The sequence below is a fragment of the Trachurus japonicus genome, chromosome 17 (genome assembly GCF_045865225.1).
Source record: "Trachurus japonicus isolate A0001 chromosome 17, Traja_1.0".
In the NCBI taxonomy this organism is placed as follows: Eukaryota; Metazoa; Chordata; class Actinopteri; order Carangiformes; family Carangidae; genus Trachurus; species Trachurus japonicus.
The window spans coordinates 36,873,893-36,899,949 of NC_140923.1; the positions used below are offsets into that span (position 1 = coordinate 36,873,893).

Below are 26,057 nucleotides of genomic sequence, written 5' to 3' on the forward strand. Positions count from 1 at the left end.
TCAGTGGTAGCCTACTGTCTCTCCGAGGATAGTCGAACATTTTGGGAAATGCTCTTACCTTTCTTGTAGCAAATTATAAGAGTAGATCAACACAGCTTTCATGCATTCAGTATTATCAAGAGATGTTTAGTGTACCTTAGCATATAGTACGGGTACAAACAGGTTGGCTGCCTCAGTCCAAAGGAAAAAATAAATCTGCATACAAGCTTACAAATGATTGTAATCATTTGTATAGTTTGTTTAAATCATACAAAACCTAACACATATGAGGCCACTGTCCTCTCTAAATTCAGCATTTATGCTAAACTAAACCAATATGCCTAAGATAACTAGTTCATAGCTGTAGCATTACATTTAGCACACAGACTAAGTTTAACACTTTTTTCACATAAATGTAGTATATAAAATATTTATATTTGACAATGTATTTACATGCAAATATGTTGTTTTGTTGAGTGCACAAAGACAAATTGTGTTGACCAAGCAATAGAGTTGCAAATTTCAAAGTAATTTGCATTTGAATGTAATATTACACTTTGTATTCACAATTAACATAAAAGTACATGCAATGCTCTTTGTTATTACTTACTTATTTTTTTGTTTATTTATTACTTATATTTGTGCATATTTATGAAAGCACAATACAGGATTGTTGTAAATAGATGGAGGATTTAGCAGAACTGCTTATTTCCACAAATAGCCACAGTAGTCCCCAGACGTAAAAGAAAACATAAAACCAATATCACAGACATAAAAACAGTATCACATAGAAATACGATGCAAAGAACAATTGCAATAAGTGCTTACAAAGTAAAGCTACTCAAAAGTGCTACATTTTAAAAGTGCTTACAAGGCTGCGTCTATCGTGTCTAAAGTGCCTGGTGTAAAAGTGAGTATTTCCTTTGTCAACACAGCTCTGATTCTTATGCGTTCTTATATGTTTTTGTTTTGATGGCTTGTACCTACAGTATTGTGTATGTGTAGTGTCTAAGTGATTCACTACTGAAGTCAGTTTTAAATACAAATTTAAAAAAAAATCTGATCAAAAACAAACACATCTCTGTCTGATCATTTGATTATTGTGTACTGAAAAGGAAAGATCGGCATCTCATTTGCATTTCCCCACTTTCCTTCTCACTATTACTGAAAGATGTTCTTTTACAAGAGGATCTGTAAAGTGAAAGTGTCACTGTCAGCGTTTTTAATGCAAGTGTTGGGTGTTGAGGGACATTAAACCTCAGTGAAAACTGGTTGGAACTCATCAGAACCTTTTCAACAAAAATCTTATCAGTAAGAAATAACAACAACCTGGCTTATACATGTAAGAGAACATGCTGATTATGGTGTCAGCAAGCCCTTCATTATCTATTGAGTCCAATGATTCATTTAATATTTTCTATTCTGAGTAGAAGAGATCTTAAGAGCTTATTATGTAGTCACATATTGTACTCTATATTGAGTCTGTGTGGTGGTCTCATTGTGCAGTCTTTTCTTTTTGTGGCACTGGCACCATCTTAAAGTGTGTGTTTGTCAGTCTTGTGTGTGAGTGTGTATGTGTGCAAGCATCTCGGGCTCTTTGTGTGCCAATCTGGCTGTTGGCAGCGCCGTTTGATTCTTGGCAGGTGGATCACAGCTTCTTGCAGCCCAGCTGAAGCAGTGTGTGCCGACCAGAGAGACGGGTTAGGCACAGGGAGAGAGAGAGAGAGAGAGAGAGAGAGAGAGAGAGAGAGAGAGAGAGAGAGAGAGAGGGAGAGTGGCAGAGAGACATAAACAGAGATAGAGGAAGAGAGAAACAGAGAGGAAGACAGAGAGAGACAGACACCCCAGAGGGAGGAAACAGGAGTGAGAAGAAAAATAGACACAGAAGGAGACGGAGAGACAAAGAGATTGAAAAATGTTTTGTCATTTATGTGCACAGTTGTGTAAGTGGGTGCAGCTTCAGCATTTTCCTGTATCTGTACAGGGATTTCTGATGTACAATTTCACACCCCCATCCCAGTTCCTCCTCATCTTTCATTCTCAAAATGTAAACCTCACAGTTTGGTGCTGAAAATCAATAAGACAGCATGTCTCTGTGTAACTGAACAACTCTCACAGTAATCAGGTCACATGTGTCTCAGTATAGATCTGTGCATTTATGTCCTCCGATGAAGCCATGGGAAATATTAGGGAGTATGCATGTCTTTGGGTTGTTTATGTTGTATTTTAAGATAGAATTGCAGGGAAATCCACATTTGTGTTGTTTCAATAGCTGTCAGAGTGATCAAATTTGTAAGAAGCTCCACTGTGAGTATGAGATGTCATGCTTAGCTGCTCATCGAACTGGAAATCGTGTGTGTGCATGTGTGTGTATGTGTGTGTGTGACTTGTCATTAGGTCGAACATGAGCCTGGCCTGAGTGACTGAGTGATGAGCTTGGTGTTTTTGTTCCGGGCCAAAGCTGGCCTGGCCCAGGCTTAGATTACACACACGCACACATTCACACGCACATCATTTAGTCAATTCTCCCGAGAAAGAAAAGAGAAATTGAGATGATAGGGTGAGAACATTTAAAGATGGATGAACACGTAGACAAAGGTTTTAGCACTAGACAGATATAGATAGAGGGAGATCCGTTTGTTTCAGGGAGAAGGCTATGTATTCTCCTTCTTTTCTCTTCCCACACACACACACACACACACACACACACACACACACACACACACACACACACACACACACACTGTGCCACACGCACTTTAGCCTATATGCATATTGGCTGTGTCAGCACACAGGAAGCCATAGCTAATACAACATTGATGAGTCTGGCCATTGATTGCAAGTGATAAGTGATATTGACAGGAGGTGTGAGGAGACGAGAAAAAGTGTCAATGTGTAGGTTTATGTATGTGTGTGTGTTTTCCCAGTGGACTAGAAAATGGTTTTTGAATATGTAATGGTCTGAGTAACACTTTGGCTTACTAGACACTTCTGCACAGGAAGTTTCCACCTAATGAGTAACTCCACATGCACAAAAAGAGCTTTTTGTAAATCTTGCTATTGCTGCATTGCCAACGTTAGCATTAACAGCTATTTGCTTACCTGTCTGGAGCAAATTGTTGCAAGTTCAGCATCAAAGTCCATTCCTTTTCTTACCAAGACCTGCCTGCAGTTGCGGGAAGAAACAGTTTATTTTGCCTCTGTCGTTCATTTTCTTCCACCGAAGTTAGCATGCTGTCTTGTCTTGTAAAGGCAATGGTATCTGACCCCCTAAAACGTCTGGTAAATAAACAGCTCATTAATGCTAACATTGTCCATGTAAGCTAGGAGTAGCACAACTTACAACAAAGAGGCTCCTTTAAAGAGTCACTTTGGAAAAATTCCAGAAAACATATTTCATAGCTCAGAGGTCTCCAACCATTCCGACAGTTTAGCTTTTATTTGCCTGAAAATAAAAAAATAAAAACCCTCCATGGAGATTTCTGCCTCCATCCATGGTAGAACATGGAGTTACAATTTTGTTTGTGGCGCTTACAATTTTGAAAAAATAATTCCAAATTTTAGCAGCTGTGTTTCAGCTTCTGTCCTAATGGTTCAACAAACCCCACTTATTGATAAACATACAGAGAAAAGAGTAAAAAGTAAAGGGAATAGAGGCAAAAGAGAAAACCTAACTAGGATCAGATCAGAAGCACACAAACACACAAAGGTCAGTGTGTATTGTACTACCTACCTAGTAACGTACCAAGAGCAATACAGGTTCTGTGCTGTACGACCACGTTGAAGCCTGTGTGTTTTCAAGAGTAGGTGAAAATATTTCTGGAAAGGCACACTAGTGCAGAATTTCAATGTTTCAAGCACAAAAACCTGTGTTTACCTCACAGCACCGTCCAAATATCTGCACGAACCAAAACTATCTCTCACCCTAAATACACGTGTATGGAAATAAATTGTAATTTCATAAACCAACCCCTAAAAAATATGAAGATCGTTTTCACTTGTATTCCTCATGAAAACATGAAAGGGTACTACAGCCAGCGAGTCACAGGGGATATAATTGGCATAATTGGCTGTATGTGAAACAGTCAATTTTACCACCTTTCACAAACCTGTTGATAGGCAGCTTTTATCACTGAGTAGAAATATGAGTGTGTGAGGGGATGTGTGTGTGTGCACGTGGCTCTCTGTCACGCCCTGAAATCACATATTATTATACTATTATGTCCTATTTCTGTACGCCACTCAAATGCTCATGAACTGAGGAAAGCAGTCTAAATGGTCTTTAGTTTCTCTGAATACACACATGGGCTAGAGGCTGCCTCTGACCTTTTGCTGCTCAGCATCTCTCCTCCACTGTTTCTGTCTCATCCCTCTCATTTAATCTATCTCTCTCTCTCACCTCGGCTCTGCTGTGCAGCCTCTCTCTCTGCTTCATTACACCAAGTGCACTTTTTTAGCTGTTTTCACACGCAGTCGCTGCTGTGTGGATGCTAGCGCACCCAAACGCGCACAGATATGCGTGCCATTACACGCGCACACACATATATACACACTCTAATGCAGCATGACATGCCTCCCTGCTGTCGTTGTGTGCTGAGCGGAGGAGAACGGCTGGGATTCAGTTAGGGCTGATGAACAGCATGAGAGCGAGAGGAAGAGAAAGAGAGGGGAAGCCAGGAAAAAGAGGAGGTCGGACCGATTTTACAGTCCCTTTGTTACACCTACAGGCAGTATGGATACACAGAGGGGCATTTTTTTTTACCTCTTTCAATTGAGTGATTAGTCTCATTTGCATTCATGAGGGCAAACTCTCTTTTCTTCTTACTTTGGAATAGTTTTTCCACGTCACTGCAGGCACCTTATAAAAATTGGAGGTGCTGCTTTAAAGTGATGCAGTCGTTTTCAATTGTGTCAGGTCAGCGACTCGGGCTGTCTGATCTGAGATCTGTGGAGTGAAAGCACAGGTTCAAAGATTTCAATAGCGGCAGGGTAACCTAGGAGAGCTACGATGTGTGTGATTGAGAGAGAGAAGAAAGAGAGAAGCAGCAGTCTCTGCAGATGGATACTGATTAAATATTGATGGTCAGTGGTGTTGAAGGCATGATTAGGACCTTACCGAGCCAAGCTTCAACAAGCACACGCACACACACTAACAAGTGACACGCATGCGTGCACACAGGTGGAGAACCTTGCTCCAGAGTCAGAGCAGGTTTTCATTAAGCCTCCCGCTGGTCAACCTGCCACCTTCTTCTCCTCACTCTTCATTCTCACCTTCCTGCATCCTCCCTCACTTCCTCCTGTCGCACAGGAGATCGCACACAGGAAACACACAATTCGAATCATATGTGTTTTCATCCTACTTTACCCGCCGGACTCTCCTCTTAAAGTGATATACGTATTTCAATACGGACTTTCTCCTAGTACCACAGCATTTTAGTCCAGAATATCGGCGTAAAACACTTGTTGAAAGGTTTGTTTTATTTAATAAGAGACACACATTTTCTCACTTACACTCATTGAGTTATTATGTCATCCAGCCATGGAGATAGTTTTAGTTTTATGTCCCCAGGTTCTGAGATATCCATCTCCAGAGCTAATAATCCACAGACCATGTTGTCAGCACTTTTTATAGCGACTATTTCTTTGCTGGAGTTGTATGAGAAGTGTTCACAGAAGGATCTGTGGATTTTCTGCAGTAAATGGGAAAAGATAAAAGTTGCAGCTGTGTTTGTTTACCTGTATTTTTTTTTCCAATCTGCGAGCACCACAAACAAGATTCAATTTACCTCCACTTGTGTTTGGCTGGCAGAAATCCCAGAGATATGTACACTGTATGTTTAAGAAACATCTAGGGGAAAAAATGTTTTTTTTTAACACTGCGTGAACGTGGATCGCAGTTCTTGTGATGGATTTCAATAGTTACTCTGTTTTGGAAAAATGTGAGATGTTGAAACAAACTTCTCAGATCCCTCACCTCTGCTCTGCAATTCGGTTCCAGCCAATGACTGGGCTTGGATAAAATGGTTCGGACCATTATCACAGCTTGATGTGCACAGTCCAACGTCTGCTCGTGCGCCTGGCGGAGTGATGGGAATTTGACAAAAGCACTGTGTTTAGCCTTATTCTCACAAAAATATATCAGATGTGTTATTCGTCCTGAAGACATGTAGATACTGAAATCCATTTTAATCACTTTAAGTACAGCTTGACCACCATCTCCTTTGTCCTTCAGGGACACAAAGCTCGAAACAAACCATTTTCAGGACTATTACTGTAAGTTGCGAGTTGCGGTTGATACTTGAGTGAGAAAAAGGGAGAGAGGTTTTGGGTGGAGTATCTCAATGTCTAAAATGTAAATGTTGGTGTAAAATATACTCTTGCCTTGATGTCTTTATGCTGTTTCAGTGACTGACTTTGTGTCCCTTTGGACCATAACAGCTCCAGCACAACCACAGTAATCTGGAAATTGAAATGATAGGTTTACCACAGTTTGTGATGCCACTGCTGTTGCACTTCTGCACAACAAAAGACACCCTTGTATAAAACACGGAAACATCTTTAAATCTCTTTTATAAGAAAAGGAGGGAGCGAGGTTTACAACATGATGTTATGAGCTGCATTCAATTTCTTCACACTGCATATCGTCAATATCACTGTGACTTTAAGGAAATGGAGACTGAGAAATAGAATTCGACTTACTAACGTTTGTCCTCTGTGTTCTTGCAGTTACATTGCTGGACTCCATGTCAGCTCTGGCTGACCTGGGCTGGGAGGCTTATCCTAATGAGGGGGTGAGTATATGCAGCACAACACACACACAAACACACACACACAGATAAATAAACAAAAGGCATCCTCTCTTTACTACTACTACTTTTGGCAGCAAAAGTCAAAATCTGATCACAACTGGCGGGTCGTGTTGACATGTTTTATTTTCAGGGAGCAGGCAGGGACTCAGCGCTAGCAGCAGCACTGGAGTGTGTGTTTTAGAGAGCACTGGGTTCTTGAGCACTCCTTGCTAAATCGGGAGTCTGCAGGGGGAATTTACAAATTATTTCTGCTGCGATGAAAACGCAGTGGCACTGGAGCCACCATTTATTACGGGTTGTGATTTTTTTTGGGGGGGACAGAGTGAGGGGATAGTGTGAAGGGGTAAATATTCTTACGTAAGAGGACATGGTTTGTACATGGTTTGTCGGTGTCGTATCCACGTACGCCGGGGTGTTGCGTTGCGTAACTAGTGTTTTATATGTATAGGGACCAGGGGAGTCTGGGGTGCAGCCAGGATGAATCAGGAAATGACAAGAGAGAAGTGAGAGGAGAGGAAGAGGGTGAGAGCGCAGAGAGGAAGAATGACAAAGTTGATTCAATAAAGAAGTAAGAGCGGGGTTCTGTATGTCACTCCAGCAGTAGAGCTGCTGAATGGCGCTGAATTAATTCTATTTCCCCTTGAGTCACGCACTTCCTCTCCACCATTCAGCATCAGTGTGTTAAATTGCAGGATGCCACACGCGGTTTCATGGTTGTGCGCGGCAGAGAAGAGGCAGCTGAAGTGAGCAGCGCTAAACAAGGTTGTTTTCTCAAGCAATCAAGGGTATCAGGTTCACATATTTGAAATGCTCTGATTGTGTGGCCATATTGTGGATGTTTGTGTATGTTCTTTTTTTTTTTTCCTTGTAGAAGAGCAGAATGTGTTCCATCTGTGGCTAAGCCCAAAGGTTCAATCTAATTTTGAAAACCAGAGTGCACAAGTTAGTTTTATTGAAAGTACAGTTCAGTTTGGGGTGCCTTATTCATGGCCCGGAAAAGCACATGTGTTGTTAGTTTGCCCTCAAAGAAGTGTGTTGGCTGAAAGTAAAATATATACAATAAACTCCATCCTGGATATCTTTTTCATGAACTGTCAGTCTAGTGGGGATCTGGTACCCCCCCCGCCCCCCTACAGGCCTCCACACGACTCCTCTGTTAAATAAACACTACAACCATTATAATGAGACATAATAAAAATTAAAGCATTTTGTTTCGTTCCAGTGCCTTTTCTTGCTGGTTGGTTTTATCTGCTGCTTTATCTGTCAGAGGAAACTATTAAATTGGTTAAAGCTGGTAAAGTCTTTGCTCTCATGGCTGTTCTCATTTTCTCTGTGTACATGAAGCAGATGTTATCGTCCTCCTAGATAAACACGAATTTCTGACAGAAATTCAAAAAGCTATATGAAATAAGCAGCTGCTTCTGCTTCTTGAAAAAAAAGGCCACACAGTTTTCTTCAGTGAGTTATAAAAGTGGTGTTGTCATAAACAGCTAGAAGGCAAAAAGCAAGTCAGTGCAATAGAGGGAGATTGTTGTTGTTTTGACATTGCTGCCACTTCTTACAGTGTGACGACGTTTATATAAAGTTAATAGCATGGAGACAATATTGTGAACTCTTTGTCTCACATCAGTGTTTTCCTCAAACTCAACACCATTTTAGTTTGTACTTCAATTTAAACACAGGGAGGGGCGTCTATAGCGAGACTATAGTACTTACTGCAGCTGGCCCTGGTTCGAATCCCCCGGTGGCCCTTTGCTGCATGTCATTCCCTCTCTCTGTCTCCCCATTTCCTGTCTGTCTCTCTGACTATCCTGTCAATTAAAGGCAAAAAAGCCAAAAAAAAAAGGAATTCATCTAAGAATGCAGTCACATGATCGCGGGGTCGCCAGAAATTTGTAATGTCAAAATGGGTTCACGAGCCACAAAAGGTTGGGAGCCACTGCTCTAGGGCCAGGCATGACTCCTCTGACACACACTGTATCAGCTAAGAGACATTTATTCTGTGTTTAGAGTGACACTTGTCCCTGTGTCCTTATGTAGAGGATACTTGCATAGTATACCTATATTATGACGCACATACAGGAAATCTAATGTGTCTTTATCATCAGGGTTGCTGAGCTGCTATTAGTGCTCTTCTTCATTAAAAACAGATCAACACAACAAGATGCTATTGGGTCAATAGATCAGTTTTAAATACTGGAGTGAGAAAAAGCAGGAACAGGAAGCTGTTACATCAGAGGAGACTGACAAGCTGCTACTGTGGCCAACCAATATATAAAAAAAGAAATAAATTGATAGCTGAAAGCATCAGGGGATCACTGTTCCAAGTTGATCCTTCGTCTACCCTTCTTGCATCATAACAACCCTCAAAACATATCTCCTTTTGTGCCATGAAACAAGCCAGAAAATGTCAAGTTAAATCTAACTTGGTGGCATACACCATAAAAGAAACTGTGTAGACGCTGCCAAACCTGTTGGCAACAGCACTGTTTGTTTTTGTTTATCATAATTATATACATATTGCATGTCTCAGATGCTCAGAACAGCTCTCTGGATGTAATGAGAAGGAGAAGAAAAGGGAAAGAGAGTGATAGACTGAGGGGGGAAGAGGTGCCAGGGCTGTGAGAAGGCCTTTATGTTTCATATCACAGGGATTATCTAGTTGACCTTTGCCCTTTAAACCTGTGGACTGGACTCAGCGAGAGGCAATTCCCACCAATGTGAGACCACTGTCTGCGTGAATTAGTCCAAAAACCACACTTGACCCCCGAGGGTCACGCATAATCCAAGCCGTGCAGGGCCGGATGTGCCTGAGACTGAGTGGAGAGACCCACTTCTGTCACCGTGCAGGGGTGTTCCTCGTGAGGGACACAAAACAGATACGTCTTAATGATGTTTGAAAATGGGAGGCCCTCGCAGCATCTCGACCCCCCCACCCCCAGAGGCTCCACAACTCCCCCTCTTCTCTCTCTTCATCTTGCATCTGTGTTTTTTTTCCTCTCCTTCTCTCGTTCTCTGCCCCTCCACCCCACCCCAACCGTCCTCACTAAGCCAGGGCTTGTTCCAGCAGTTGGAGGCCAATTATGTCCTCGTAGGTGTACCCATCAGATGATTGCAGAAGGGGGGGGTATTATGTTAAGCTGGTGAATGGTTGAACTTAAACCTCGATCTGACGTCTCTGCTTCACTTCAAAGCAATCAAGCGGCCTCCGTGCTGATTGGCCGAGGTGATTGAGGGTTCGGGGAGGAGGGTTTCCTTCTGAATGTTAATTAGTGCTCAGTCTGAACCAACACAGGCAACAGTTTTCATTTTGTGTGTGTGCGTGTGAGTGTTTGTGTGTATTTAGGGAGGGAAAAAAAGAACTTAAACTCATTTTTTGGTGGACGTGCTCTCCAGCGGCTGGTGTATCATTTGCAAATATTGAGGTAAGCAGGTTGTTTGGGTGATCATAAACACACCTGTGCGTTACACCGGCTAAAAGTGACAATGAACAGACTTGCCATCAAGGGAAATAAGTCACTCACGAGGAAGTGGCAGTAATCCAGCCACTCCAAACTCTGCCTACAAAGAAATAAACAAAGACATCATAAAGCCCTCTTTATCCCTCAATGACTATTCCCATAAATGCTTTAATCACTGCTCCCTGGGGACTCAGCTTTGTGTGTGTGTGTGTGTGTGTGTGTGTGTGTGTGTGTGTGTGTGTGTGGGTGTGTGCAACCGTCCTGTGATGTCCGACTGGTCCCAGCTCTGCACAGATGGGTCTATTTAGCTGCCAGGCGAGCCTGTAATTTACCAACATTCATTCATCTCTCTCCTCTTTTCTCTCTCTTTCTCCCTCCGTCTGGCTTTTTGTTCTTTTAATTGAATCGAGCGCGGTTGATCACAATGACTCAAAGTTATTGTGCAAGACTCCAGTGATACATCCCCTTATATATATAATCTTCAAACTCTGAAGTGGCTGTCAGGGAGATTTCTGTCAGTTGCATGCAGCAACTTAAACAATCTCCTGCCTCTTCTCCTTCTTTTTCTCGGTTTCAGAGACTTTGGGTCAGATTCAAGAGGGAGCTGGTTTTGTTCTAGCTCCAATTCATACACAGTAGACATTTCAGGGGAGGCTATGGAGATTAAAAGCATCTGAGTGTGTGAGAGAGAGTGCGTGCAAGTCGATGTGAGAATGTGTAGGGTTTTTTTTTTTTTAATGTGGATCTGTTTTAGTGCTCAGGACTTGGAGGTGAAATGCGTCAAGCTTTTGCCGGGTTGTTGGGCCGTCACATCAGATTAACCTCAAGAATCCAACCTAGCCTGGACTTGTCTGAAAGTCTCTTTGCCTTTTTTTTTTTTTGCTGCTTTCTTTTCATGTTATTAGCCCGTCTTCTCTCTTTTCTTTACCTCTTTATTTCTTCCTCTTTTTCCCTTCTCGCTTCACCTACAGTTCTGGTTTCATTTGAATTCTAGGACACGTTAGGGGTGACAGGTAGTTACTCCTGTGGGTCTTGTATGTGTGTGTGTGTGTGTGTGTGTGTGTGTGCTTTAGTGCATTGCAGGTGTGTGTGCCCATGTGTGTGTGTGTGTATACAGTATGTGTTCATGCCATGTATTATGTGTTTACATGGTTGGACGACTGTAAGGTGATATGTGCTCATCACTCGGGAGCTTAAAGCTTCAGTATTAAGATGATGACAGGAGCTCAGAACAAAGATGGTGGTCTTCTCATCCCTCACCACAAACTAGGACTCATCCAGTGTGTGTGTGTGTGTGTGTGTGTGTGTGTGTGTGTGCGTGTTCATGTTCAAGAAAATCCAGTAGACATGTTCTTTTTCTTATGTGTATGTGAGCATGTGTGTGCGCGTGTGTGTGTGTGTGTGTGTGTGTGTGTGTGTGTGTGTGTGTGTGTGTGTGTGTGTGTGTGTGTGTGTGTGTGTGTGTGTGGATAGAAATGTTTTCCTGCTCATGCGAGAAGTGTTCTCAATTACTGCCTTAGTCAGAAGTGGAAACAGATGGTAGCAGATGACGGGAGACAAAGTAGCTCTGTCCTACCTACTCCATGCTCACTCTCCCCTCTTTCTCTCTCTCTCTCTCACACACACTCTTAGGAGCTAAATCACCCATTCACTTTAGAAAAACACACTCTCTCTATGCACACGTGCAACATAGACAAAGACGGTCCTTCAGTCATCTTGACACAGATCATCACTCATATTCACCCAGACATGAAAACAGAACACGCAGGCTTAGTCGTTGGTTTTCACTAAACCACACTTCATTGAACTTGGGCCCAGTTTCCCATAAGCAATATTTGGACTGAGATCTCCTTTGTCCATTGACTGCTGATGGAGTAGGATGATCTTTCAGCTGAGTGCTGCTGAATGTCACTCAGCGCTGATTGCACGTCAGCCTGGACTTTGATTTGAAATTAGCACGGTCCCTCGCCTCGTCACCCTTTTTCTCCCATCTCTCCCTGTTTTTCTTTCCTCCTTCCTTTTTTCTTCACTTCTCCCCTCCTTAATTTCTTCCAGCATTCCCCTTTCAGCGTCCCCATCTTCCTCTCTACTTCGTACTTCTTTCATCTCATCTCTTCCTGTTGCACTTCATCAAAAAATGTCATTTGATAAAGGTCAAAGATCTGAAATCTGCCTCAAACACTCCCCGGATAGAGCTGTGAATAATCACAATCACATTCAATAAAGATGTTGTGTCTTTCTCATCTAATAGACCCACTTTGCTTTTTTCTCCTCTTTCTCTCTCTCTCTCTCTGCTGCTCATCCTCAGTGGGAGGAGATCAGTGTGATGGATGAGAGGAACACCCCGATGAGGACCTACCAGGTGTGTAACGTCATGGAGGCCAACCAGAACAACTGGCTGAGGACACGCCACATCAGCCGAGAAGGGGCTCAGCGCGTCTACATCGAGATCAAGTTCACCCTGAGGGACTGTAACAGCCTGCCCGGGGTGCCTGGTACCTGCAAAGAGGTCTGCATCACAACACACGCAAGCTCTTTTAACACGTGTGCCGCATGGTGACAGATAACCAATATCCTTGCAACTGGAGGGGGTGTATGTGTGTGTGTGTGTGTGTGTTTAGGCCCTCCCGTTGCATTTCTGCTGCTTGTTTGTTCACTCTTGGCGAGCAAAGCATTGAATTTTGACTTGAGCTCCATGGGTGCTGTTGTGAAGCCGTCTGCTCTCTGAATTTCCTTTTGGAGGGAAGGAAGTAAAAACACATGTTTCTTCTATTTTTTTGGAGATCAGTGGCACAGGAGTGAGTCTGATATGAAATGTGGTGGAGACAGAAATTGTTTGGAGTCTGAGGTTTGTCTGAGAAAAATCACTCCTGAAATCCTATATATATTCTCTAGCTCTGCAGTGCTCTCAGCCTTTTGGATAAAATTGAGTTAACTAACTTAATCAGCTCCTCTTTCGCTTCTCAAATATGTAATTTAGTAGATACATATTGCATTTGTCATGAAAATGTCACATTAATTGCAACACAAATTAAAGACATTCACAAATTGGAACTAATTCACCCTACAGCGCACGCAGTGGCAACTTGGTTTAGAGCGATTAGCTGTTCAACAAAATCAGCAAATTTACTTTAATGATAAATCTCTGCATTTTCAATTAAACCTGCCCTGAGCTTCATGTTTGATCTGGTGCTGTATTGTTTGCTTTTACTAGTCTGCAGCAGAAAATATAGACATGACAGAAATATGAAAAGAAAGTAGAAACATATCATATAATTGCTTATTAACATTAGACCATTTCACAGAATATGAAAGATTTCCCAGCTTTGCACTGTTTACACTTTTGGCTACAGTACATGTAGTGTAAATTAATATACATGACAGCCTGACTAAAGGTGGTAGTTTTTGTTTGCACTTTAATTTCTGCTTTCTATGAATTCACTGCTTTTTATGCAGCTTATATGGCACACAGCAGAGCAGGAAAACAGGATTTTAAATAAACATATGCAGACTCGCACACAGATTGACACACACTTTGATAGCTGATGAATAGATAAATAGACAAGAGGCAGGAAAAGACTGACATGAGAGAATAGCTGCAGAATGAAACAGACGATGCTCCAGAGGCCTCTTTTGTGGCTGCTCGTATATTTTAACTTCTGAGTTTTTCTTTTTTTTTTTGCAGTCCCCGATTCTCTCATATCAGCCAAATATCACTGCTCCTCTGTATTCATTTCTCTCTGCTTTGTATGCCCCGTACACCCTTTTCACTCTCATTACATCTCCACAATGAGTAGCAGAGATAATATGAGTCTGTGCAGAGCTGCGCTTTCACCAAACTGCAGACGGAGCTGCTGACCAGCCATCATCGACACACAGGGACAGAGATTTGAAGAGAAGCAGGAGAAAAGCTGGAGAACAGAGCTTCTGACTTTTAATCGTCTCTTCACTCTGTGTGCTATTCTGTTTTGTCTGGTCGATTAAATTTGAATGTGAATTTGAGTGTGAACGTTGATGGACGCTGTGTTTGTTTTGCAGACATTCAACATGTACTACTATGAGTCCAACAATGCCAACCTGTGGTTCATCAAGGAAAGCCAGTATGTCAAGATTGACACTATTGCTGCAGATGAGAGCTTTACACAGGTATGGACACACACACACACAATATGCAATAATGTAAGAAAGACTGCTGTTTCCAAATTACAGCATATTGGCCAATTTCTTCTTTTTTTCATTTTCAATGAGGATATTTACGCTCCAAATTATTCTCATTGCAGCTGTGTGCTGACTGTCTTTTGTACTGTGTTTTCTACAATGATTATTTGACTGATTTTAGTGTGAAGCTCCACCTGTGTGTATGTGATCTTCATCCTCATATAAAAGAGCTGCAGTCCAAATGTATATCTTAAATATTCCCCATTTGCCACAATATGCTTTAAAACAGGATTTGAATGAAGGTTGTATTAAAACTTAATCATCTTTTTCCATTTGCTTGCAAAATTGTCAGGATGTTGAGGACATAATTGGATCTGCCTTGGAAATGCTCAGTTCCAGTTTCAACATTTAAGCTAAATAGAATACCAACTTTTTGGACTGGAAAGAAAAGCTCTGATTGAATGCTCACATTTGGAAGAACTAACACGTGAAAAATGTTGTCCACAGGTGGACGTTGGTGACCGTGTCATGAAGTTAAACACTGAGGTGCGCGACATCAGCAACCTGAGTAAAAAGGGTTTCTACCTGGCCTTCCAGGACCTGGGCGCCTGCATCGCCCTGGTCTCTGTCAGGGTCTTCTACAAGAAGTGCCCCCTCACTGTTCTCAACTTGGCCCAGTTCCCCGACACGATAACAGGGGGGGACACGGCGTTGGTGGAGGTCCACGGTTTGTGTGTGAACGCCTCCGAGGAGTTCGAGGCTCCCAAGATGTACTGCAGCGCGGACGGGGGTTGGCTCGTTCCCATCGGGAGATGTGTGTGCAAACCGGGCTTCGAGGAGAACAAGGACGTCTGCCAGCGTGAGTGGGGTGGGGGTGTGTGTGTGTGTGTGTGTGTGTAGGGGAACGATATAGAGACAGAGGAGAAAGTGCAGTGTTTTTGGTTTAATGCCTCTGTCTATTCAAATCAAATGTATTCCTGCACAAAGAGTGAATGCTTTACAGTGAGTGTAGAGAGTATGCACAGGCCTCATCGAGGTTGGCCTTCTTATATAATGTACGAGTGAGACTCCTCAACAGCTCACAGAAGTGCTCTTCTTACAAAACAAAAACAGAAATCGCCTCCGTTCTGTGTGTGCGTGTGCACCTGTGCGTGCCTGTGTGTCTTTGTGGAGACATTGCATCCCTCTTACATGATTTTTGTTGTGAAACCGGGGATGGAAAAGTCATTGACTGTGTATTTAGGCTCCTTTGTGTGACTATGTGTGTCAGCACGGGTGTCATAACTCAGAGTGACTTTTATACAGCTCCCAGCTCTGCGAGGACAGTTCTCACACAGGAAAGGGTAGGAGTTGCTTTGAGGCATATCATCTTTTTTTTTCAAGTGTGTGTGTGTGTGTGCGTGTTTGTCAGAGTTGAATATCTCATTTTCCCTGCTGAGTAGAGGAGAGCGGTAAGAGAGTGCATGTGTGTGTGTATTTGCGCGTGTGTGAGAAAGCGCTTATTGATGTGTGTTTGCGTTGTAGGAGGAGAGGGGAAGGTATGCCTTAGGAAGCAGATTATTGAGTCGTAAAACTCCACAGATGGTGTGTGCAGTGTGTGTGTGTGTGTGTGTGTGTGTGTATACCGTGTGTGCATGCATTTGAGTGAGCAACCTGTATTAGACTCACGCCGTCACCTGTCCCCACGGGCTCGCTTCCTCCCCGAAAAAAAGGAAAATGGAATCATAGATATTCATCGCTGCAAACTTGGAATCGGTGCACATAATGCATTTTCAGTTGTTTTGGAGAAGCAGCAGCCAAGACACCCAGAAAACTTGGCAGCTGGGCCTTAGAGACAAGTGAATAAGAACAAGCTGTACTGTGTAGTTTGCGGACTGGTAATGTGCACAGATTGTGGCAGAACTCTGGCTGCATCTCAATCATCAAACACCGACTGTTGAGCTACATGTCTGTCTGTCTCGTAAAAGTGACACGCCGCAGTTATTTGAGGGGTGAGCTCATTGACAGCTTTTCACATGATTTCACTACCTGCAGTGTTCAGGTCCATGTCACATTCCCTGCATTTCAAGTCGGTCTGACGCAGCAAAGCGCTTGACCTCGCTGATCTCCATGACCTCATCAGTCTGCTCCCTCAGTCTCATCCCTCCGCAGAGAATAAATAAAGCAGCGTAAGCGCATTTAACAAGCTGGCTTTAACTCAATAACACCATGCGTGCATGTATGTGCATGTGCACAGAAGTCATGATGAAGTCTTATTGGCAGTCGGAGGTCAGAGGTCAGGGAATATATGTGTCCCTGGACTGATAAGTTACGGTCGCTACAGATGAGGCGCGCTTGAAGAACGGGTGTAGCTATTGTCTTCGACTACAGGATTTTGGTTTCAGTTCTTTTCAAAGGCAGATTTTCTGGTGTGGCAATTATTCCGGAAACAATCAAAAAGCATTTTTCAATAGATTTTAATTCCTTCGTGGTGAATTGAAGCTGCTCCGCCGCAGGGTTGTCTGCACCACCTACTCAGTATTAGGAAAAACATTTCTGTGGGATCTTGGGGAGGATTTGCATAGCAATGAGCTGGAGAATTTGCTGTCCCACGTATGTCAGCCCAACACATCTCACACTTGTTTGTTGCCTGTGAAATAACGCCAAATTGACACCCAGGAAACCAGCTTTCTTTTGTTAAGACTGCTTTGATGCCTGCGCTGTTTTTGCCTGCGCATGCCTGTGCTCTGTCGCCGTTCCCTTTCCTCGTCAAAATTTCACTTATGCCTACTAATGTAACTGCATCTGTAATCAGTCTGCTCTTAACAGAGACATGAGAGGACACAGAGAAGTACAACAAGCCCATGTGTTGCACTTTAATGTGTCCCAGGGAGAACGATGGCCAGGCTTTTAAAGAGTCCTCTCAGCGCTCAGCATCAGCGCCAAACAAAAGGTTCCTGCCCTGACACAGTCTGAGGGTCTTCCATAGGGAAAACACACTCTGCTAATGCATTTAAATCACCCTCTCTCATTTGCTGTCACACAAAGAGATGAAGGGGTGAGGTGGGGGAGAGAGCTGAGAGAGGGAGCAGGAGGGCATGTGTAATTAGAACCATCGCGCAGGTGAACGGCTCTTTTATCGAACAGGCGCCTTGAATTCGCTTTCTCTTGCTCTTTTTGAGTGCGTGTGTGTGTCTGTTTTGGGTCTTTTCTACCATTTAGCTGCTCTGATGCTCATTGTTTTCCTGCTCTAATGTTCTGTGTGAATCTTCTCACAGTGTTTCGACCTCTCCCGCCTCCTCTTTTTGTCTCTGTGTCACTCTCCTCCTGACTCCCATTCTCTCCCCCTCTCTCTCTCGCTCTGTCCTCGTCTCTCTCTCCCCCTCTCTCTCGCTCTGTCCTCGTCTCCCTCTTTCACTCTCTCTCTCGCTCTGTCCTCGTCTCCCTCTTTCACTCTCTCTCTCGCTCTGTCCTCGCCTCCCTCTTTCACTCTCGCTCTCTCTCTCTCTCTCTCTCTCTCTCGGTGTGAGGCGCTAATGGAATCATTACTAGCCTCTCTGTGTTAGACAAACACCAGACACCACCAATTACAGCCATTTTTTCCCCCCAATCTCTGGCTCCTCACTGCTATTTTCTAACCTTGCTCTGCTGTCTGCTTCTATAATGGGACTGTTCTCCACCTCTCTCCCTCTACAAGCCCCCCATTTTGCTCCTCACCCATCTCTTCTGATACCGTCTTCCTTTTTCACCTCACCATTTTTCCTTCTCTCCTCCTCCTCCTCCACGCAGTGCCCATCTCCTCTGTCTGCTCTCGTTAAACATTTATAGATCACGGGTTCATCTTTCTCTTTTTCTATTTTCCCACCCCATGCTTGCTTCCTATTCCCTTAAGTGAGGCACGTTTAGTGTGTTTATACAGACCTCATGTATATGTTTTGATGGTGTTAATGTCACTGGTTTAGATTCATTGTGCTGAATTGCTTTACTGTATGACAAACAGGGTTGTTGCTCAGGCAGACAGAGGCACACACAGAGCAAGTAGCAACAGAGAAAGCGAGACTCATGGGAAATGTGGTCTTAATTTTGAGACAAACCGGCAGGTCGTGACGATGATTTCATGTAAAACGAAGTGAATGTTAGTGGAGCTTTTACTCTCCAGACTGGACTGAATGTTTGCCTGTAATAATACAGCCACACAGAGAGAGGTTTCACATGCTCAGCCTGGCCCGCTGTGCAGTGACTCACTCGCTCTTTAGGTTACAATGGCAAGTAATTGGAACGAAATGAATGGATGTGTACCAAATGAACACTGTGACTGTCATAGTTTTATATAATAACTAAAATTGGACCAATTTTTTTTCATGAACATTCCCTTGAAATATCATTCGGTATCAGTACGTTTCTAGACAATTACACTGTAATTTAAAGAACTTTAGTTTTTAAATGACATAACACAAACAGGGAGGCACTTGGTGGGGAGTGGGGACGTTTTTTTTTTTTGGCAGCAGAATAATACGCATTCATTTGGCTAATTGGAGTGAAATTATGTTTGTAGGAGGAAGTTAAAAGAAACTACAGTTCCCATGGTTATCATAACTGAAGAAGATGGCTGTCAACAATGCAGCTCCTTGAGATGTTTTCAATCATTACCGGAGTCGGTGCTGGTTTGTTGGATCAACACATCACTGGCTTCGATGTTGTCATGGAGTAAATTCACACTGAGAAAAATACAGTCAACCCTATATCCTTTAATGTTACATAACACTGCAACTTTAAAACACATATTTGTTGTGTTTCAGTTGTGTTGTTTAGTTCACCTTTGGGTTGGATGTGCACTGAGGCGTGCACTGAACACACACTGCTGCGCTGATGGCTGTGGCCCTGCCGCTCAATCACATGAAATCATACTCATCTGCCTTGTCACCTCCGGGGTTGCATAATCTCTCTCTCTCTCTCACCCTTATTCACACACATACTCTCTCGCTCTCTATCTCTCTGTCACATACATTTGCAGACCCCTGTCACTTCTCCTCCATCTCTCCATACCCCATGCGGAGGCCTCTGTCTGTAAAGCCGAAGCCCCCCGCCTCGTTCGCTCTCCTGCTCTCGCTCCTCTCGCTCCTCTCTCTCCTCTGTGTGTCTTTGTCTCTTGTGCATTCTGCCTCTGTTCTCCCTCTCTGTTTTTGTCTGCCACTGTTTCCTCCGCTCCCTCCATTTCCACCTCGTACTCCCTTGCCCTCTCCTGCTGTCTCTCTGTCTCACAGCTGGCAGAGGATGTAGTGAATATTCCTCTCAAACCTCTCCTGCTTTAAGCCCAAGGGGTACACGCTGAAGGGCAGGAGTGTGTGTGTGTGTGTTGCTGTGACTAAGTATGTGTTCGTATGTGTGTGTTCTGTCCTTCTCTGTGTGTCTGACAGCACCAATTACTGCCTCAGATGCCTGAGAGATGGAGGAGACGGAGTGGAGAAGGACAGACACCTGTCACCTCAACACAAGTTCTCTTGCTCTCATCTCTCTCTCTTCCTCAGCGGGCAAAAGTAATATAGGTCAGGATGACATGTCTGTCTGTCCGCCAGCTCCACCTGTCTAATGGTCTCCCTTCTTCCCCTTTTCTTCGTCTTCATCTATCTGCTTGATGCGGCCAGTATGAAGCGAAAACTTGTTTTACAAGAGGAACTTTTCAAAGTCACACCACACCGATTCCTTTTAGCTCTCCTGCTGTTCTTTTCACGTCTCAGATTGGACCAGAACCAAAGTGTGAATCACTGAGGAGGAAAAAATCCAACGTGCATCCAATCCTGTGTAATTTGCCTCATCAATAATGTGTTCATTCTGTTGACGGAGACAACCAACGCTTGTGATTTCTGGACTCCTTTGTTGCTTGGAATAATAATTTACAGACATACAGCTGTTCATCATTTGAGAAACACACATTTGGAGAGTTATTGCAACCATTTGCTCTTTGTGAGAGTGAGATAAGAAGATTCATATCACTCTTGTGTCTGCGCATGAATGGAACGGTTCAACATTTTAGGAAATATCCTCATTAGATGACAAGATTGATACCGCTCTGTATAATAAAAATGATGATGAGCTCAGACAAAAAAAGAAAATCCACCCATCATCACCTCTAAAGCTCAAATAACAAGATATACTGTATCTTGTAAAAAATGGAAGTGTGAAAACAACATGTTGCATTGTCAGGGGGAGGGAGGGGGAGTTATGTGTCAGACTACTTCTTGGCTGGACACAATAAAGCTCTGAAGTGTTGTTGTCACACTGAGGTGGCCACTAGCCAGGATTGGTACCATTGTGTCTGAAAATCAAATCAAAATCTTTGCTCATACTTGGCGGCTCAAAATAAGAGACGGTGCACAGCTGTTGTCTGCTGCAAAACAGCTCTCATGTTGAACTGTAGCTTTAAGGCCCAGCCATGCAACCTGTAAGCCAGGGAAACATCGCTTAACACCGCTTCACATCCTCGTTACACTCCAAACCCCATTTGACCACAATGATGAGATCATAACTTTTGGAATGGATAACTAAAGCCTGCATAATGTCATTTTCACAGGAGGAGAAAAAAAACTGCAGGTTTCTTTTTTTTTTTTTTTTTTGGAGAACATTGCTAAACCTGTGAAGGGGAATTCAGCTTTCTGTTTGCCCAGCGACAAACAGCGATCAAAGGCCTCCCGCTCAGCCGCTCAGTCGATCAGACCTGGCTCTGACCACAGCACAGCAGGAAAGGCTTTACAGTAAAAGCCTTTGTTTGTTCTCCGCAAGAAAACCTACATTCTGTGCGGATAAGTGGAAGTTATATGATACACGCACTGTAAAAGCTCCATCAAGATATGCACTCAGATGAATATAATGAAAGAAAGACGGTGACTCCACAAACGGCAGCATGCACACACACACACACAGCAGGACACAATACATTTTTGAATTTTATATCTCATAAGAGGATTGTAGTCTCTGTTCATAATGAAAGGCTTGAGCAGGGAACAGATGTAGGAAAAGGCTAATCTTCGCACCTGTGAAAGAGGTTGAGCTCATTTGCAGAGTGTGTGTGTGTGTGTGTGTGTGTTGAAAGCTCAGTAGGGAACCTGCCTTTCTCTATTGCCTCTCCAACACAGTGCTTGATCTCTGCCTCTATTGCCTCCTCCACCCTTATAGGAGAAGTGTATGGACAGTGGAGGCAGTGTGGGTGAAGTGAGCATTTTTATGTTGATCACATACAGACTTTTGAAGGTCAAGGGCTCCCTCCTGCATGTAGTATGTTCTTGAACACACACACACACACACACACACACACACACACACACAGTTCTCTCATTTCTTCGGTCTTCTCTTGGTGGCAGCTCTGGGAGCCAGAGAGCACAAAGGTGTAGGTAGGAAGGGAGTGGGCGGCTAAAAGAAGGATTTAGACAGAAAGTAAAGAGATTTTTTTGTGTGTAGAATCCATGTGTTGTGTGTGTGTGTGCGTACACTGCTACAGGCATTAGGGCATTAAGCTGTTGAAGTGTTAGGCAGGGTGTTATTACTAGCCAGATGTTCTTAAAGGACAAATGGATATATGGGCCAAGTAAAGGCCAGTCATCTGTCCTTCTATCTATCTGTGTATGTGTGTGCGTGTGTGTGTGTGTGTAAGTGTGTGTCTTTCGGCTGCTCCGCCTGCCTGACTCCACTTTTCATTTATTTGGATAATGACAGCCACCTTTGCCTTCATTTCTCCTTTATTCGCCTTTATCTCCGCTCTCTCACATGTCCCTCCTAAACTCCATCCCTTTTCCCTCTCCCTCCTTCTCATCTCCTCTCTTTTGTGTTTAAATAAATGACACACAAAATCACAAAGGGTTAGGCGCTCTCGCTATATCCTCTACACACCATAGTCCCCGTCTACATACCCACACAGCACTGACCCAGATAATGTCTATTCACACAGAGCCTCCCAGCCCAGCTCCTCTGTCGCCATGGCGGATCGCTCGCCAGACACAAGCCGAGATGCCAAAAGCCACCTTAGCACCAAGATGGTGTTTGCACCGCTGAAGTGTTAGCCGCGATGAAACCTGTGGACATCAAGGCGGCTGTGGGAGGCAGGACCTCGTGTAGCTAGAGTGGAGTCTGGTGCAGCGGGTTGAGCTGTGTGAACAAAACCCGCAGAGAAAAAGAGGGAAAAAGCAGGCCAAGGACTGAGAAACTGTTAACGCATGTTTCAACTCTTCACGTCCTTATATAGCACTATTCCCTACAGACGGAGGCAGGGAGAGAGAGGAGAGAGGTGTAGAGGGCAGAGCGCGTCCCCTTCGGGCACAGTTGTCATTAATTGGCTGCGTTTCATATGCTGTTGAGTTCCAGTTAGGGATAAACATGTGTGCACTCATGGGAAAGTTCATAATTTTCACATTTTCTCCCTCTCGTGTTGAATTTGTGTTGAGTTTGCTCCATTTAAGATCTAAAGGTTTCGAGAGAGCGGAGTGTGTGCGCGCAGAGAGAGAGAGAGAGAGAGAGCAGGGGAGGCGTTCAGGCAGCCGGCGGGGGCTGCCGAACCGGGGAACACAGGAACAGGAAAGCAGCCATTGACCCCTTCCCCTCATGCCCCTCCCTCCCTCTCTCTCTCTTTCTACTTTATGGATGGCTTCCAGATGTACGATCAGCCTGTCAGACTGATTGGGCCGGCGTTGCACAGTTATTGCGTTATTGCTCAGCTCCAAAACACGACATACAGATGTAGCCACAGTCAAAGTCCAATTTGTCGCTGCTTTCATATGCCGTACAGCTGCACTATTATTCTACACGCCAAGAGGAACCATTCAGAAAATTCAAATAGACTTTTCAGCTCCAGCGTTGGCCAGACCAAAGAATGGTTAGACAGAGTCTAATGAGAGAAGCGACAGATTATGTCTCATTTTTTGATGGTTGTTTGGAACAGCTGCTGTATTATTACAGTATATAAATGGAACATTTCTACAGTGGCTGCAGGGAATGTGAGGCAGAGATTCAGTATGAGATAAAAGGGACAGGTGCATGGCAGCGCTGGGAAAACAATGGGATTTTAGTTATTGTATTTTGGCCAGTTTATTTGAATGGTTTATCCACATGGTCAACAGTTGGAGCTGACAATCAGTAATTTTTATTTAATAGTGTACTTAAATTATTCCAACTGATTCCAGCGATATTTAAACCTCAATTTCAATCGGTTGATTTTAATTGGCTGTCTGCCAGAAGTGAAGGCATGAGGTGAAATTTGACTCTTTTTCTGGTTTTAAAATGATTTTTATATCTTACACTTTTTATATCTTTGCCATTTTTTCACTAGAAACCTTAATCAGATGAAAGATTTTAGTCATTGGATGTCTGCAAGTTATCAGATGAAGTCATCAGAGAAACAACGAGACGTCTTGTGTCCACAGAAAAAGATGATTCTTAAGGTGAAACTGCTTTAGTGTTTTTGATTGAATTAATCACAGACTGCATTTGTTTTTGAGAGGAGACCTCTGAAGATAATTAAATAAATGACCCTGAAGAAATCTTAACAGAGAAATACTGAGACCAGTGGCGAGGAAAACAAGAACACAGAATTACCCCATTGACTCATGGGAGTTGTTGGACAAAAAGCTGCTTGGTGCCAAAATGTAACACAGTTGTCTCAATTCTGTCAGAGAACTGGTTCCCAAAGGAAGACTTTGAAAACCCCTGATCCAACCCATAATGTCTCTGAAAATGAGAAGTAACTCTACCCATGAATGTGTGGTAGGTTATACTGCATTATAAATATGCAGCAAAAGAGAATAAAATCTTCTGTGAATTATGGCTAAAAAATAAACAAATTTATACAAGTTTTAGAAAATAATGTCACATTGAACTCTCTTTATGTAAACATACTGTATACTCTCAGTTTTTATCATTTTAAATAAAGCTGAGACCAAGGAAAAGATCGTTAACCATGTTTATGTCAGATACCAAGCCTCCTCTCAGCTTGGATTCTTGCTAACCAGCTGCTATTATAACAATTACCATTGATGTCTGTGAGTGTCATTACATTTCAAGGCTCTTCATAAGGCAATCTAATTGTTTTGCCAATATTTATGTGTCACATTGAAAAGCTCCTGAGGCTCTGAGCTGTGCAGTTCCTGTGATGGAGAGCACACAGATCACAGTGCAGTAGCAGTTTTCCCAGTTTTCCCTTTGTACGTGACACCCGTGACTTCCTGCACATCAGTTGGTGCTGAAGTGTTGAGGATGTGACATCTGGTTAGAGGGAAGTATTATATACAGTACATGTAACACTTTTTTCATTCATAACTAGATAATTCTGTATCTGTTCTGTTAGAGAGTAATCTGTCATTTCACACGACCCTGAGCAGGCCTGCAACTTAGCATTAAGTTTCTTACTTAGCATCTCTTTGTCTCAGTGTTTGTTAGCTCTCTATAAACCACTGTTTTCCTGCCATCATCAATCTACTGTGCTTTTTCTTTTTTTTTTTCATGACAAACCTAACCACTGCCCACCCACAGATTAAGGACCACGGGAATACGGCCTCGCACTTGACAGGCACATCTGTATGTGGGTATGAGGATGTGTATTTGTGTGTGTGTGTGTGTAAGTGACAGAGAAAAAAGCACCGGGCTCTCCTTTCCAACTCCTCCGCCTGAGAGAATGAATTATTGAGAGTGATGAACTGAAAATAACGTGGGTGAGGAAAGGAGGTGCAGTGCTCCTCCTACACACACTCTGCCGGTCACAGGGCCGGCCGATGCGGGCACGTTTACTGGTGTGTGTCTGTGTGTGTGTGTATCTGGGGAGACAGATACATAGATCTGGAGAGTGTGTGTTTATGGTGTGTTAAAGCTCTGTGGCTTGGGTTTTATGAAAGATGTTTAAGCTATATGTGTGTGTGGGTCTGGGGCAAGAGAGTGTAGCTACAGTATGTGGTTGTACTGAAAGTTTGAATCTGTGTATGCAGTGCAGAATTGTGCTTTGTGTGTGTGTGTGTGTGTGTTTGTACAGGTCTGTCTGGCTATGTTCAAAAGGAGGTTGTGAATCTTTGTTGTGTTTTCTGGCCTTCTTTTTTCTCCATGGCAAAACAGGCAGAAGAATAAGTTATTCAGACTGTGAAGCCAACTCCCAACAGACTCTTTCTATAGCCCTGTCGTGATCTCTCTTTCTCTCTCTCTTCCTCTCTTTCTGTCCCTCGCCCATGACCCCTTTCACACAGAAACACACATGCACCTGGTATCTATTTAATCTGTTTTTAGACTGCAGTATAATCATGCTGGGTTAGGGTTAAAATTAGAGAACCATCAGATTGGATTACCACGGGAAAAAAAAAGTGTGTGTCTGTGTAGATGTGTGTTTGCTTTAATTGCACTGAAATTGGAGAAAATCTATCCCTGTGATTTTTCTTTTTCTTTTTTTGGAGGTTTATGTGTGTGTGTGTGTTCCTGTCAGTGAGAGAGTAAATATTTGTGCAGGGGCTCTGCAGAAGGTCAGGGTCAACGTATGACAGACAGCCCACTGGGAAATAAGACACACACACAAAGGCAGACTCTCTCTCTCTCACGCACACACACAAATAGAGGGAGTAAGGTAGAGATGCTCAGAGAGAGAGAGAGAGCAAGAAAGAAAGACTGAGAGACAGGACAGAGTCAGAAAAATACAAGTCGACAGACA

The 26,057-nt window shown here is 43.3% G+C and overlaps 1 protein-coding gene across 3 annotated transcripts in view; it reads left to right on the forward strand.

Annotated features, from left to right (window-relative positions):
* epha4b (eph receptor A4b) overlaps nucleotides 1–26,057 on the forward strand; it is a 90,324-nt gene that overhangs the window by 10,854 nt on the left and 53,413 nt on the right. For all 3 annotated transcript variants that reach the window (XM_085805860.1, XM_085805861.1, XM_085805862.1), the window contains exons 2-5: nucleotides 6,706–6,770; nucleotides 12,558–12,758; nucleotides 14,288–14,395; nucleotides 14,915–15,266. In XM_085805860.1, the coding sequence (XP_085661986.1) occupies nucleotides 6,706–6,770; nucleotides 12,558–12,758; nucleotides 14,288–14,395; nucleotides 14,915–15,266 (726 nt within the window). The remainder of the gene's footprint in view (nucleotides 1–6,705; nucleotides 6,771–12,557; nucleotides 12,759–14,287; nucleotides 14,396–14,914; nucleotides 15,267–26,057) is intronic.